At 47.4% G+C, this 16666-nt stretch overlaps 1 protein-coding gene across 1 annotated transcript in view; it reads right to left on the reverse strand.

The window, feature by feature from the left end:
- Nucleotides 1-16666, reverse strand: part of EIF2AK4 (eukaryotic translation initiation factor 2 alpha kinase 4) — a 141193-nt gene that overhangs the window by 73913 nt on the left and 50614 nt on the right. The window contains exons 15-19 of the mRNA XM_082275339.1: nucleotides 15907-16029; nucleotides 10830-10934; nucleotides 9719-9779; nucleotides 8911-8990; nucleotides 8659-8760 (exon numbers count right to left, since the gene is read on the reverse strand). Of these exons, the coding sequence (XP_082131465.1) occupies nucleotides 8659-8760; nucleotides 8911-8990; nucleotides 9719-9779; nucleotides 10830-10934; nucleotides 15907-16029 (471 nt within the window). The remainder of the gene's footprint in view (nucleotides 1-8658; nucleotides 8761-8910; nucleotides 8991-9718; nucleotides 9780-10829; nucleotides 10935-15906; nucleotides 16030-16666) is intronic.

The following is a 16666-nucleotide window of genomic DNA, read 5'->3' on the forward strand; positions in this document are numbered from 1 at the left end:
AATACAAATGTTATAAATGAAGTTGCAGGTCAGTGAGTAAAACAAGTATTTGATTGCCTACTAACCAACAATAATTCTACAGTATATGCTCATGTGGTACACAGATTAGTCCTGTCAATTTATTAAGGTGCTCCTAATGACAACTCGTTATGTGTATAAAAGACACTTGTCCACAGAATCTCTTTCTTTTATTCAACCCTCACTATCATGGACAAGACCAAAGAGCTGTCAAAAGACGTCCGGGATAAGATTGTCAACCCTTCACAAGGCTGGAATGGGCTACAAAACCATCACCAAGAAGCTGAATGCTAAGGGGACAACTGTCGAATTGATTATTCGCAAATGGATGAAATACAAAATAGCCATCAATCCCCCTTGGTCTGGAGCTCCATGCAGGATTTTGCCTCATGGGGTAAGGATGATCATGAGAAAAGTGAGGGATCAGCTCAGAACTACACGGGAGGAGCTTGTGAATGATCTCAAGGCAGTTGGAACCACAGTCACCAAACAAACCATTGGTAACACAATATGCCTCTATAGATTGAAATCCTGCAGCCCCCGCAAGGTCCCCCTCCTCAAGATGGCACATGTACAGGACGTCTGAAGTTTGCAGATAAACATCTAAATGATTCAGAGAAGGATTGGGAGAAAGTAGTGTGGTCAGGTGAGACCATAATTGAGCTCTTTGGCATGAACTCGACTCGCTATGTTTGGAGGAAGAAAATTGCTGACTATGACCCTAAGAACACCATCCACACAGTCAAGCATGGAGGTGGAAACAATATGCTTTGGGGCTGTTTCTCTGCTAAAGTTACAGGCTGACTTTGCCGTATTGAAGGGCCAATGGACGTGGTCGTGGTCACGTATTGTAAAATCTCGGATGAGAACCTTCTTCCCTCAGCCAGAACACTGAAGATGGGTCGTGGATGGGTCTTCCAGCATGACGATGACCCAAAATATACTGCTAAGGCAACTAAGGAATGGTTCAAGAAGAAGCACGTTAAGGTCATGAAGTGGCCTAGTCACTCTCCAGACCTTAATCCTATAGAAAATTTATGGGGGAAGCAGAAACTTCTAGTTGCCAAGCGACAGCCAAAAAACCCTTAAGGATTTAGAGAAGATCTGTAAAGAAGAGTGGACCAAAATCCCCCCTTAGATGTGTGCAAATCTTGTTACCAACCACAAGAAACGTCTTGCCTCTGTGTTTGCCAACAAGGGTTTCTCCACCAAATACTTATTTTACTCATTGAACTGCAACTCATTTGAATCATGTGTTTTTTTTCTGGATTTTTTTCTGGGTTATACTGCCCCCTACTGGAGTAGGACACTAGGCAGAAAAAAAGTCTGGCTATGCCTACTGGCAGCCCCAGGGAGTATACTCCCTCTCTCTGCTATAGGTACTCAGTTTTGTTACAAGCAGTGTCAGAAGAATTACAACTCCACAGTGGAGTGGGTGCTGTGTCCATCAATGAACATCAGAGAAATGGATTTAACAGTAGGTCTAAAATCCCATTTTCTCTTTCGCTCCTTGACGAACACAGCTCCTGATCTTCTTAACCATTGGAACGTCCCAAAGCGGTGTTAAACATGAGGGGTGGGAACAGCAAAAAATAAACTCCCAAGGCTAACTTTAGCCAACCAGGTAAACAGGAGCACAACCAAAACAACTGGAGCCCACCTGAAAAAAAAAAACAATACAACCTCAAAGAGCACCAGGTCCTCTAAACAGCAGCCTGCAAAACCTTGCGGCCAATGAAAGCATCTGCAGATGCCAACACATCCACTTTATAGAACACCAAACAGAGACCGCACTGGAGGAGCCAAGTGCCGAACTCCGTGAAGAAAAGTACGCACCAGGGAGTGTGTGACCAAGGGCCGTTGAAAGAAGACCGCTAAGGCTGACACCTGGCCCTTGAGAGTACTCAACCCCCCATTGAAGGAAGGTCAAGATCAGAGCCACTGAAAAAGTTTGAGGATGAACCCCAAGAGACTCACATCATGCAATGTATGTCTTCCACGAACAATGGTAGATCTTCCTCGAAGTAAATTTGCTAGCTGTTAACAGCGTTGGAATCACCGACTCAGACAATCCTCTATCCATCAGCACCTGGTGTTCAACAGCCAAGTCGTCAAAGCCAGCGACTGTAAACGCAGGATGGAAGATTGGTCCTTGGGACAACAGATCCTCCCTGAGAGGAAGTTTCCAAGGAACGCTGGTGACCAGTCGCACCAGATCGGCGTACCAAGCCCGGCGAGGCCAGTCCGGGGCCATTAAGATGGCCGGAATCCCTTTCTGCCTCGATCCTGCGTAGAAGTCTTGGCAGAAGCTTGAGAGGAGGGAAGGCATAAATCAGACGATACTGACCCTATAGGGGCCAGCAGCGCGGCCCCAGCGTCCACCAGAGGATCCCATGACCAAGCCACAAACCTCTACACCTTTCTGTTGACACCAACAAATCAACCTTGGGGATGCTCCACTGGAAACACAACTGATGAAACACCTCTGGATGAAGGGACCACTCCCCTTGGCCTGCTGACTGTGGTAATCCGCCTGCCAGTTTTCCAGCATTGTCCGATTAAATGCGCACTGGACATCCCTGAAGACGATCCTTTCAATGTTCCAGTCACAGTCTGATCGCTCGGAGATCCAAGACATTGATCGGTAGTCTAGACTCTTCCAGTGTACAGATCCCCTGAGCAGAATTTTTGCAGAGGACGCCTCCCCAGCCGGACAGGCTGGCAACCGTGGTGACCACTGTCCAATACAAGGGCAGGAAGGATTTGCCCAGCCGAAGCGCCGGAGAACGAAGCCACCATATCAGGGACTCTTTCGTTCACTGGTGCACCTGGATCTGATTGTCCAGAGACTGCGGATTCTTGTCCCATTTGGCCAGAATCTCCCTTTGTAGGGACCTCATATGGAACTGTGCAAACGGAACTGCCTCAAAAGGTAGACACCATCAGGCCCAGCACCCGCATGAAATTTCGGAGGGATGAACATCTGCTGGAGAGCAGGAGACGATTTGCAGCCTGCAGTTTCTGGAGTTTGTCCAGAGGAAGGAGCACTCTGGCTAAGGCCGAGTTCAGAGTCAGACCCAGATAGTTCAGCTTTGTGGATAGAACCAGAGCAGACTTCAGAAAATTCAGAATCCAGCCGAACTTCCTCAGAGTTCATATGGTGACTTTCAGGTTTACTACCAGAGCAGTAGGAGACTCCACTCGCAGAAGGAGGTCATCCAAGTAGCCCAGTACCACGATCCCCTGTTGGCGTAACAAGGCTAGCACCGGGGCTAACACTTTTGTGAAGACCCAAGGAGCAGAGGCGAGACCAAAGGGTAATGCCACAAACTGATAATTAATGCTCCTCTCCCACAGCAAAGCGGAGGAAGCGCTGGAGACATAAGCCCCGTACACACACACAGATCGTCGTCATACAAATGTTCGTCTTTTCTCCCCGGGATGTCGGTGTCTGTTGAAAAGTGCAAAGACAGCACAAGGACAGCACAAGAATTTTGTCCGCAGACTTCAGCTGACTGCAGAAGTGATGTCATGTAATGGTTAACTTTCCCTGTGTTTTTTATTTTCTGAGCATGCCCAGTCTTGCAAATCTGCGGTCTGTCGGCTGATTTCTGTACTGACAGGCGAACAATCGTCCGTTCTGGTGTCTGCAGACAAAAATTTTCATGTTTGCAAGAAAGACTCTTGTCCGCGGATTGTGTGCAGACAGCTGTCGGAGGCACCATACTAACACGCATACAATCGGCAGATCTTTCGTCCGCCGACGTTTGTATGACGACGATCTGCGTGTGTGTACGGGGCTTGACACACAATGAAATGTGAAGGTAAGCGTCCTTGATGTCGATGGAGGCAGGAAAATTCCCCTGATGCAGGGAAGCCACCACCGTGCGAATGGACTCCATTTTGAACTTCACTCTGAACTCCATTCTCATTCATACATTCTGAACAGGTTTGAGTAAAACCCCTGAAAATTTTCCGAAATCGGAATCAGGACCATCACCCTTTAAAGTAAAAGGTCGGGGGCGTGGTCTCGGCATGCCAGCATGAGGACCGTTCCGCTTGGAGCTCCCGGCCGACGGCACCCTAAACGACCATATATCTTCCAGTTTGCCCCATATTACTCCTCTCCTCCTCCGCCTACAGTAAAGGGCTCCCTCCGTGACCAGCGCACGGCCGACAGCGAGTGCGGATGGATCAGTTCCTGCTCCCGAAGCCGCCGGCAGCCTCCACACCTGAACCCAGCAAGATGGCGTCGGCTACAGTAAGGGTAGAGCTGACACGCAGCAGCAGGAAGAGCGGTGGGCGGCTCTTCTAATGACATGCCACCGTTTTCACCGCCCAGCTATATGTCTCCCTGCCTGCCATGCTCCCCGACGTCCTCTCTTCCAAACAGCCCGAGGGGACTGCACACCAACAGACCAGCATGGATGGAAGCAGCCTGCAAGCGAGCCTGCAACACACTCCCGCAGTGAGTACCCACCCTCTCTTGACCCCCTCACAGGGTGACATGCAGGGCTCCTTAACTGAACAGCGTATCTGGGCATTCCTGCAGAAACTGCCCACTAGAGATGACTGACTCCCTTGCAAACAGCGTTGAAACAGCTCTCAGGGGGGAACTGACGGTGCTTAAGCAGGAGGTTGCTGACATTACTGAAAGAGTTACTGCCATTGAGGCCAATACTGCTGAGGTCCAACACTCCGTTACTAGTTTGCAGAAAACACAGACGGACACCACTGACCAAGTTACTCACCTAATGTTGCTCCTGGATGATCTTGAAAACAGAAACCGCAGGTGCAACATCAGAATTAGAGGCCTCCCGGAGGCTACTCGGCAGGGGGACCTGAAAGCCACGGTCTCTGCTATATTCAACCTCTATCTAGATCGACCTGCAGACACCACTGTTGAAATAGACAGGGTTCACAGGACCCTGGGCCCAAGAGCTGACACGGACGATAGACCCAGGGATACTCTCTGCTGTCTCCACAATTACTCCTTAAAGGAAAGCATATTGCAACAAGCTTGGCGCAAGGGTCCCATTGAATTTGATGGAGCCCAGATCCAACTGCTACCCGATGTCTCCCGGAGAACTCTACAGATGCGCCGATGTCTTAAGCCCCTACTAGTAAAGCTGGGAGAGCAGGGTGTCACCTACAAATGGGGTCACCCCTTCCACCTTATCGCTCGAAAGAATAACCGCTATTATCCCCCGAGACACCCTGATGAGCTCCCGGAGTTTTTTACTGCGCTTGAGATGTCGCCAGTGACTGTACCTAACTGGTTGGAATTTACGCTACCGATGACAGCCAATCCAGATTCCTCTGCTCCCAGTAGGTCACAAAGGTACCGCAGGAATCGTCGTAACCAACGACGGGATCACATCTTTCCCCAGGATAGTGAACTTTAAGAACACTAGATGACGGATCATCCCAGTACCTCAGTTGCTGTTTTGGACTGGTTTGAGGCTTGTACCCTTCCTTACATTCGTTGTTACAGACTGTCTACACATCGATGCGGGCTGTTTACTGGACATTGTGGCTCATACTTCACTGCCCTGAGAACTGTCTGACCGCTTTCAATCTGGTTCAGTGGACCAATGGCTTACCTTCTCCCGCTCTGCTGCTGCATGAGCACCTTCCGAATTGCCTACGATGACCCTCGGCCCAGACTCTGCTACTTCCCTGCTGACATTGCGTGGTTGGGCCTACGTGATTACTCACCGCCTGGGCCTCTGGGGTTGATCTGATAGGCTGAGTGTGCCTGACCAACGCTAACTGGCAATAGTAACATGTTTAACCAGTTTTTTTTTTTTTTACTATTTTTCTTGTTTTGCTTTTACCTCTAGATCTGTTTACTTTTTATGAGTTCACTTGCCGATTGGTTTAATGTTAGTATATAGGGGGCTCTGACCTGGCATCTTGCATTACAACGGGTATCACCCACAGTGGCTCGCCCCGTCCTTTCTTAGGGCGGAGAGGCTTCCAGATTCTCGCTGTCCCGACGGGTCGCTCGGTCTCGGCCAGATTACAGTGACTGCACTCAAGTGGCCGTTGGAGCCCCAGGTCACAGCCCCAAGTTAGGAACCGAATTGGTCTCAGTTTACCCGTTTGGAACAGAACTGTCGTTTCCGTATTGAGTATTATACCAGACTGCGGATATTTTCCCATTGTATACCTCCTACTGGTCTCTCTTGGCTTGGGGCTTCCCACTATCTAACCTTCTCTGAGTCCCCCATCGCGAGCCAATAGGAGATGGAGATTCAACCCACTGAGTCGCGGGCTGCCAACCCCGGCCGGGGGCTCCTCCTCTGGTTGTGCCCTACTTCTCCCCCTTAGACCACTGCTGCCCTTAACGGCAGTCACTCTCCGACTGGAGTTCAGTGTTGCCAACCCTTTCTCTTTCCCTCACTACTAATTCTTATCTTTCTTTTCCAACCTATCCTCTTCTTTCCCCTCCCTTCCTACACTTTTCCCTTTCTTGTTCATTCTACATTCACCTATACCCACCCCCCCCCCTTTTTTTTTTTTTCTTCTTCTTCCACCTTCTCTATCTATCTTTCTCTCCCTCCTCCCTCTCTCCTTATTTTCCTTCCTTCCTCTCTCTCTCCTCAGTTTCTCCCCTCGCTTACATCTCTTCCCCTCCCTCCCTGACTTAGGGCATTATGTTTGCCCTATCCCTTCTATTAAGTTATAAAATGCCACTAGGTGTGCTCCAAACAAAAGGTGGGGGGCTGGTCCCAGGGTCCTCCCCACTTCGGGTGGGGGTTTTGGTGGGCCCCCTTGCCGGCCAAGTGGTAGATGCCGGCGGGGATTCCTATCCCTCTCCACTTGGGTGGGTGGCGCTGGACTACCCTCCACACGAACTCTTGTTTACAGCAATACTGCACATGAATGAATAAGTATTGAAGAAAAGACAACATACGAACCCAGGTTACACTATATGTCTATGCTTTGTGATAGTATGTTTTACACAAGGTTGTTCCCTGTACTACGTAGTCAACATTTCTGTTACTATGATGCAAATGTTTGTAGTATTGTTGTTCATTATTTTTCATGGCATACCTTTAAATAAAGAATTAAAAAAAAATAAAAAAATAAAAAAGGAAAAGGTCTTGCACCACCCCGAAAAGAGCCTGTAAGCGGACCGGGGACATTCACACGTTGGAAGGAAGAATCTTACCAGAGGGTAAGAACAAAATTCGATCTTGTAGCAGGACCGAATGACCGCGAGTACCCACTTGTCTTGTACCAGAGGAGTCCACGGGTCCGGGAACCAGCGAAGACATCCCCCCACCCCTGATACGAGTGAGGGCGCACCTTTATGCTGAAGGAGCCTTGTCTGTAGGACTGGAGAAGCTCGCCCTTGACTTGCCAGACCAAGTTCGCTTGGATCATCCAGAGGAGGCCTCCAAGGGCTCTGTTCCCTTGTCAGTTGACCCTGAGGGACGAAACAACGTCTTATGAGCCGAGAAGGAGGACCCACGTCTACGACGAGGGTTCTTGCCCTTAGTAGCCTGCGAAAGAAAGGAACTCTTCCCCCCTGTGAGACCTTTATGGATGTCATACAGGGTAGCACCAAACAGGCGATCTCCTTGAATGGAAAGATTATTCAAGTCCGTTTTAGAAGTCTGGTCCGAAGACCAACATTTGAGCCAAAAGACACGCCGAAGGACCGCTGCTGAAACAGGGCCGAGGCCCGGTCGTATGCGACCTCACGAGGCGTTTAACTCGCAGGCCAGCCCCCCCGTCCAGTGGGGCTATGTCACGGCCGACCTAGCGCGGAGCTGAGGTCTACAAGTGCTTGTTGGCCAGACTTGGGTGACCACTGGATCTAGATTATCCAGCCCATCGCCCAGTCTGGCAGTTGATTGTAGATCTCACAGAAAAAAAAACAGGAGAAATCGATCTAAAAAGAAAAAATTTGCCAGGACCAGAGATCACAGCAAGGAACTAGGTCCTTACTCCTGACTAGGCAGAAAAAAAACGGAATGCCTATAACAGTGTGGGATTATATCCCCTGGGACTGCCCATAGGCGTAGCCAGACTTTTCTTCTGCCTAGTGTCCTACTTCTGTTGGGCGCAGTATAACCCAATGGTTAAGATCAGGAGCTGTGTCCGTCAATGAACGAAAGAGAAATTATAGACCCTTAATTTCTTCGTAAGTGGGCAAACTTACAAAATCTGAAGAGAATCAATTAATTATTTTCCCTACTGTACATGGAGGAAATACTGACATCTAAGTCCAGCAAGGCTTAAAGTTGTGTCTCGATATTTCAGTATGTATGTACTTTAAAGCTGAACTGTAAATATCTAGAAAAAGACACATATTACAGCTGAACTAGCATTCTTTCTTTACATGTTCACAAGATTATTATTTCATTTTCACTGGCTTCATTTTCTATTCATTAATGGACCCCTGCCATACTGTCCAGCTGCAGAATGGTAATACAGGCACTAGTCTGGGAGAGGCACACAAAAACACATAGCCTGCCCATCAAGAAACACTGCAAGCTCTCCAATGTAATCAGAGGTAAGGATCAGGTCAGTGGATATATTACTTCTAAGTGAGGTTTTTAAAAGACATCATTTGAACATGAACCAACACCTGACAAGAGAAGCGAATAGGTGCATCATAAAGAGTACCTGTCTTAGCATGCTTAATACTGAAATCCTCTCAGAGCTTGTATCCATAGGTCTATATGACATCTCAAACAATATGATTCCCAGACTGAATAGGTCCACTTTCTGGATATAAAAACAAAGACAATGTTTTGGAGGGATTTATGTACGAAAAGCACAGAACTCTGCTTATGGTTACGGTTTGTGAGAAAGACAGGTGCAGAGCAAGCATTCTGACAAAAGTGTATTTAGTTGACATGTTTATATTTTCATTACCTGGTTATAAGAAGCTTTGGTGTTGCCTTGAACCTCTGGACTCACATACAACGCTGTGCCCACCATACCTGTGAGTTTTCCTGGGAAATGCAAGTATTACTTAGCCCAGTTTCAGATTCAGATCATGTGCCAAAATAACATAAAATACTAGTGACTGTAATATGTAGCTAGCTATATGGAATCTGTACAATCTCTATTAGATATTTTACCTAGGTAGTGGGACATTCTTTACCTTAATGCAGTGAATGCATTAGGGTAAACAATTTTTGACTTTAGAACCCCTTTAAGGGTATTTACACAAGTCTATCTGTAGGCCTGAATCTGACACATCCTTGCTTGTCTGTCAATAAGCTGATAAATAAGCTCTGTGCTCCAACAGCTTGCATTTTAAGATTTTGGTTCTTCGCCACAAAAATATATTTTGTAAATACTTTCTTGCTTTATCTGCATATTTCTTCCCAGGTTAACGTTACTTTTTTTGCTTAGAACAAAGCTAAAAACTGGCAATTAAGGGTTGTGTTAAGAGATAAAATACATACAGGGTTGGAAAGTAAAGGGCAATGAATGTAAAGCTCCACTGTGTAAAACTATAGGTATAAATTGGAGTATAATGTACTGGGATAAATTACAAACTTTGATGAAAAAAGGGTGGATAGTGAGCAAATAAATAACATTTAGACTTTTCTTCAGGAAGCACATCTAACCACAATTACATTTCTTTTAAGCTTTAGTTGGAGTCATTTGATCAAAGCTGCTGTGTGGCTGTAATTTATGTCATATGGATTTCAACAAAAGAATAACACATTACCTTCAGGGTCAACTTTAACAAAGTCAGTGCGACCTTGGTCCTCTTCTTGTGTTGAGTCAGTCTTTAAAACAAGCAAAAGAGAAAACTTATCAATATAGTAGAAGCACACGGCAATCCTGAATTCAGTGACATGTGCTATACCAGGGGTGTCAAACCCAATGTCATCGCGGGCCGCATTGGTTGTTATGGTTGCCCCCAAAGGGACGGTTGTATCGGTAAGAATAAAGGTATCCAGGCTTTTTGTTCCTCAGACAATAAGTGCCGGAACTCAACCACACTCCCCTGTCAAACAGATCGAACAGTGGGTGTGGCCATATTTTTACTAGCAGTGGGAGAATTTAAAGGAGCAATAAATACCAGGAGTGTGTTTATGAGCAAAATTCAGGGGTGAGCTCCCTACAGAGTGCAGATTTCACGGGTGCACATGTACAGAGTGCAGGGTTGAGGAGTGCACTACATACAGAGTGCAAGGTTTAGGGGTGTGCCATGCACAGTGGGCAGGGTTAAGCTTTCTTTCACAGGTTGTCCACATCTACCCCCCCCCTCCTTGGCTCTGACCTCTGCACCACTCTCCTCCCCCATCCCTCTCCTCTGCACACATCTCTCTCCACAGCTCTCTTTTTTCACCCCCCCCAAAAAAAAAGCATCCTCGCATCTCACCTATCTGGTCCAGCTCTAATACCTCCCAGCAGTGTAGCCCATCTTTCTCACTTGCAGGGAGATCATTGGTCGGCATCTGTGCACCCAGGCACAGATGGGTGTCACAGTGCAGCTTACTATGTGATGCCCCATCCCACACTGCATTTATATCCTCCTTGTCAATGCTATGAGTGCAGGGCAGGCAGGGATCTGTGAGAGCCGCCAAGAAGAAAGCAGTCCTTGTAAACACAGAAAGCTTTTATGTTTACAAGTGACAATGGTGAGCAGGAACTCCCCTGGGTGTGAGGGCTATGTGAAATGGCCTGCTGGCGTTCTGTTTGACACGTGTGCTATACTGTGCTCTGAACTCTTTTATACAGAGAGCCAATAAAATTGTACTGCTACCCCATTCTACTGATGTCAAGGAGTGGAGATGAACAGTGAAAGGTGAAAAGTAAAAGTAAACACTTACTACATAGGCTGGATGATCTGTGGCCAGACCAAAATCTCCTATTTTCACTTGATCTTCAGAATCTAAGAAGATGTTAACAGGCTTTAAATCTCTGTGGATCATCCCCTGTAATGCAAAGGAGAAAATAATCTAGTCTGTAACAGATTTTTTTCTTTATACACTTTGAGGGAACGTGTTCCTGCCTAAAGGGTCAAGGGTAACAATGTTTGTATCCATCAGGCCTGCCTGAGTGGCGACTTAGTCCTTCCACTTCCTGACACTAAACGCCAACCATGTCAATCAAATGTCACAGCCTCAGGTGAGACTGTAAAGGCTTGGACATTTGGCAGTTGGATTACAAAGGTGGGGTCAATGCCTGGAGCAACAGGGTTTAAAGTATATTAAAAAGCAAAAAAGTGAGAAGAAATCTCTCTAAAGCGAGGAGGACCCCCCCTCTTAGTGGCCACAGGAACAAGTCCCTCTATTGGAAGATTTCCTCTTTACTCCTGTTCTAGGGACAACTCAAAATTTGGATTTTCCCTCGCTTTCAGATTCAGAGAAAATGATCAGTGGGTCAAAAATAAAGAGTGAATCCCCTACAATGGGTACACAGATGGCAATAAAAACCTGACAGGGAACACTAACCCTTCCCTACTGTATACACAAGTAAAAAAAAAGGATTTTTGATTTGCCTTCACAAGGAAAGGTGGAACCTGACCCTTCAGTAAATAAGCCTGTACCCCCGTCTGCCTGATCCATCCGGATATGGTTGCGGCAGACGCAGCCCATCGCTTTCGAGGTCCTTCCGTGAGGACAAAAAGAGAGTCTGATTTCCTGAAAGATTCAGTAGCTGCAAGGTAAACCCTAATTGCCCGAACCACATCCAATGAATGCAAGGCAATTTCCTTGGGATGCTTGGGCTAAGATAGAGTGAAGGCAGCACAATGTCTTCATTCAAATGGAAATCAGAAACCACCTCAGGAAGAAACGACTGATTAGGTCGAAGTACCACCTTATCTCTGTGGACCACCAGATAAGGTGAACAGCAGGATAACACCACCAATTCAGATACTCTGCGAGCAGAGGTAATAGCCACCAAAAAGGCTACCTTCTGTGACAGTGTAAGCAGAGGAATCTCCCTTATGTTCTCAAAGGGAGGTTTTTGAATAACAGAAAGTACCAAGTTAAGATCCCACGGAGGTAACGGGGATCGTCTCAGAGGAGCCATATGGTGAACCCCTTGAATAAAAGTGCGATTTAAAGCATGTGTAGCTAAAGGGTGTTGGAAAAACACAGCCAAAGCCGACACTTGGCCTTTTATAGTACCCAAGGCCAACTGCTGTTCAACCCCTTTTTGGAGAAAGGTCAAAATCCTAGCCACCGAAAAAAGGCGAGGATGCACCCTCAGCGATTCACACCATGAGACGTACCATTTCCACGTACGATGATAGATCTTCCTGGAGGTAGATTTTCTAGCCTTTTAACAGTGTAGGAATCACTGAGTCAGAAAAACCCCTGTCTTTCAATACCTGGTTTCAGCAGCCACGTCATTAAAGCCAGCGACTGTAAAGCAGGGTGGAAGATCTTCCCTGAGAGGAAATCTCCAAGGAGCATCGGTGATCAACCTTACCAGGTCTGCGTACCAAGACCAGCGAGGCCAGTCTGGGGCCACCAGAATGACCGGAATGCCTTCCACCTCAAAGCATCGGCAGGAGTTTCAGCAGAGGGAATGCATAGATCAGTCGATACTGACCCCAAGGAGCCACCAGTGCGTCTGTGGCATCGTCCAGAGTATCTCGAGACCTGGCTACAAACCTCTGTACCTTGTTGGCTCGAGAGGCTAACCGGTCAACATCGGGTGTCCCCCACCGGACACACAACAGGTGAAACACCGCTAAGTGCAGGGACCATTCCCCCTGATCCAACGCCTGTTCTCCACTCCTGGGATATGCATGGCAGAAAGGGAAACTTTTTCTGCCCATTTCAGGATCTCGGCCACCTCCCGAGCTGCCAAGACACTCTTGGTGCCACCTTGACGATTGACGTAAGCCACGGCCATGGCATTGTCCGATTAAATCCAAACTGGACAACCCTGCAGACGATTTGTCCAGTGACTCAGGCAAAGCTTTATCGCTCTGAATTCCAGAATATTGAACGGTAGTCTGGACTCTTCCATAGTCCAGGTCCCCTGGACACACAGCTTCCCAAGCACTCCTCCCCAGCCGGACAGGCTGGCATCCGTGGTTACCATGGTCCAATACAATGGGAGGAAGGACTTGCCCTGGTGTAAGGCCAACGAGTGAAGCCACCACAGAAGAGCACTCCTTGTGCTGTGACTCAACCGAATCATATTGTCCAAGGATTTTAGATCTTTGTTCCACTTGACAAGAATTTCCCTTCGTATGGGTCTCATGTAGAACTCGCCTCGAAGGTCGACGCCATCAGACCTAAGTCTCGCATGCAAGTCCGCAGAGAGGACAGGTTGCTGGATAACAGCAAACGAATCGCCCTCTGCAACTTTTGCAGGTTTCCCGGGGGAAGAAACACCCTCGCCAAAGCCGAGTCCAAAGTCAGGCCCAGATAATCCAGTTTTGAAGATGGTACCAGAGTAGGTTTTTTGAAATTGATGTTCCGACCGAACTCTTGCAGAATCCGTACAGGGATTGTCAAGTCGCCCAACAGGACTGAATGTAAGTATGCTCTTAAGAGATGATTGTCCAAGTACCCCAGTTCCGCAATCCCCAGCTTTTGCAGTAATGCCAATACCGGAGCCAACACTTTGGTAAAGACCCTGCGAGCGGAGGCGAGACCAAAGGGTGACGCCACAAATTGATAATGCTTCTCTCCTACAGCAAAGTGAAGAAAATTCTGGTGTCCAGGGTAAATAGGGATGTGTAGATATGCATCCTTGATATCGATGAAGGCCAAAAAGTCTCCTTGGTGTAGGGGCACCACTACCGTGCAAATGGACTCCATTTGAAACTTCTGTACCTGCACAAAGCGGTTCAGAGCCTTCAGGTCCAGGATTGGACACACTTTGCCATGTTTCCTGTGAACAGTAAACAGGTTTGAAGAGAACCCCTGAAAGCGTTCCCGAGAAGGAACCGGCACAATCACCCCTTGCGACAGCAGATCTTGTACCACCTCTAGAAGATTACTTAACCAATCTGGAGATAGGCGTAGATTGGACGGGAATAATCTATCCAACGGTCGAGACCTGAATTCGATCTTGTAACCCGATCGGATCAGAAAAGGCCACCTGTGGGCTGTAAAATAAGGTCCCCGTCTATTACGTGGTGACTTGCCCTTGAAGGAGCACTGACACTACAAGTGCCTCCATCAGCGCGCTTTCCCGCGTGGCTGCAGACGAGAAGATGTTGTCCTCGCCATCCGAGTACGATAACGCAGAACCCTCAGGGGCATCCACGGTGGCCATATCTACCTCAGATTCTGATACAGGAGAGGCAGGGGAGGGCACAGGGCGCTTTATACTAGTTGTATTTATTAAAACCAAATCCACTTTTGACACCAGGTTTTCCAAAACCGATATTAATGCAGACAGGGGTTGCGACCCAGGGGTGCCCGCAAGGAGGGGATCTGTAGGTGAAATTTGTTCCTGGGACTTCATATGAACCCTGGAATGGCGCAGTGGCAGAAAACTGTGAAAAACTGACCCACACCACTGCACCAGCAGTACTACAAGTACAAGAGGAACTACCTGGGGCACCAGTAGAGTAAAGCTTTGCTGCTGTTCAGCGTTCATGGACTCCGAGAAAATGCCCGCCCAATGCATTCCTATGGGGAAACCACAAAAACATGGCCACCCATGCATTTCAATGGGAACTTCTGCAAAATGAGGCTCAACGATTCTACAGTAAAGTGGCGGCCCCCTCGGCGCGCCATGCAGTCTCAAGGACCCCCTAAGAGGTCCAAACGATTATTGGCATTGGAGGGTCCCTAGCAGGGACCCCCACCAGGATTAACCCCCCCCCCCCCCCAGCGGATCTGCTATAGCGGCATTGGCGCAGCCACCTCCCGAGGACCCCCGTCGCTAACTGAGGTAGGGACCTCTATAATGGTGGGGAGGGAGGCCTTGGGGGAGCCTGGTAAATACCGAGAGGCCAGGGGGAATGAGGGGTACCCGAGGGTCCAACCTTCCCAGGGAGGGGCCCACGTCCGTCCCGAGACCGCCAGAGCTATTGGGGGGGGACTCTACTCCCCACACCCATACTCCCCATACGTGTGCGTCCCCGCGAGGTGTTTCACTCGCAGGCCAGCCCTTGTCCATTGGGGCTCTGTCGTGGCGAGGCCTAGCTCTGGGCTATAACCTGCAGATGCTCGCTGGCCAGGCTGGTAGACCTTAAGGATCTAGGATATCCAGTCCGAAACCCAGTCTGGCTGTTGATTGCAGTTCTCTCAGGAACAAGACTAGCTAAAAAATTAAATTTTTTAACCAAGGTTCCCTTTAAAATAAAAAAAAGACAAGCTAAGACCAAAGTCCCAGCTGGGAACTAGGTCCTACTCCTAAACTAGGCAGAAACAAACTGAATCCTATAGCAGAGTGAGTAGGTGTATGCCTGCAGGGACTGCCCCATAGGCATGGTAAAGATTTTTCCTGCCTAGTGTCCTACTCCTGTAGGGGGCAGCATAACCCAATGGTCAAGAAGAATATGGAGTTACGTCTGTCAATGAACGACAGAGAAAATCTATATATTTTTTTCACTTTAGATAAACTTTAACTGCAACTTGGAAAGATGTCAAGGCCCCCCGAGTATAGCTTGGACTTTGGACCCAAGGAGTGTTCTAAAGGGATACAGAATCTCCCTATAGATTAGCACCTGTACAAGGATTCTGCATTTAGTACTACTGCCTTGGCCACTTTTGAGCCACATCACGTTCACTTTAAACAAAAAAATGTCATGGAAAAATTATAGAATAATGAACATCTGGCTAGGGGCAAATGACCGTAGGTTCTAACACAATGAAACTTGTAATTGATTAACAATCACAGCCTGAATTTTTCGCAGGTATATTGACATGTTATTTTCCTGCACATCATCATGTATCATATTGGTATATTTTCAATTTTCATAGTTACCTGTTCATGGATGTAGGCCAGGCCATCTAAAATCTCTCGAAAGAGCCTCCAAAGGCGACTGGTGTCCAAACATAATCCTTGATCTATAGTGTCCCGTAAAGTGCTTTTTTCACAGTATTCCATCTAAAGAAAACAGAAACAGAGCCTTTTAAAAAGGTTTCCTGGTTTCAGACCGTTGCTGCCCCACTCAGGATTCTTGCTGGCAGTAGTGCAGTCTCATTGTCACACCACTGTTGAGCATTGCTCTGGGCTGAAAAAGCACTCAGCATTTACCATTTTTCTCTTATCAAGATTTGGTAATACGGTGCAAATATATTGCTGGTGAGATACAGCCTGGCAACAGAAGACTGCAGAGAGATGCCCAAACCTGTCATCTCAGAGTTAAAAGAAAAAAAGCCTCAGTAGACATAGGGGACATCTGTGGAAGAATATTCACACTGCCATTGCTAAACTCATCTCTAAAAATATTATTTGCCTGTCTGCAATGCAAATTCAATGGATTTAATATATTCTAAGGGAATGAACTGAGCATGTGTACAGGTAAGGCGTTCTGACTGCATTCTGCTGTTCTACTCTACATGCCATTTCCAATGTAAGGGATTTAAAGTACTGAAGCCATGTCAAGAAGAGGCAATACTTATAGTGAAGTTCCAGCCTGACAAAAATAAATTAAAAGTCAGCAGCTACAAACACTGTAGCTGCTGACTTTTATTTAAGGACACTTACCTGTCCAGGAATCCCATGATGTCGGCACCCCAAG

Source organism: Pelophylax lessonae (genome assembly GCF_965119305.1).
Source record: "Pelophylax lessonae genome assembly, chromosome: 13".
NCBI lineage: Eukaryota > Metazoa > Chordata > Amphibia > Anura > Ranidae > Pelophylax > Pelophylax lessonae.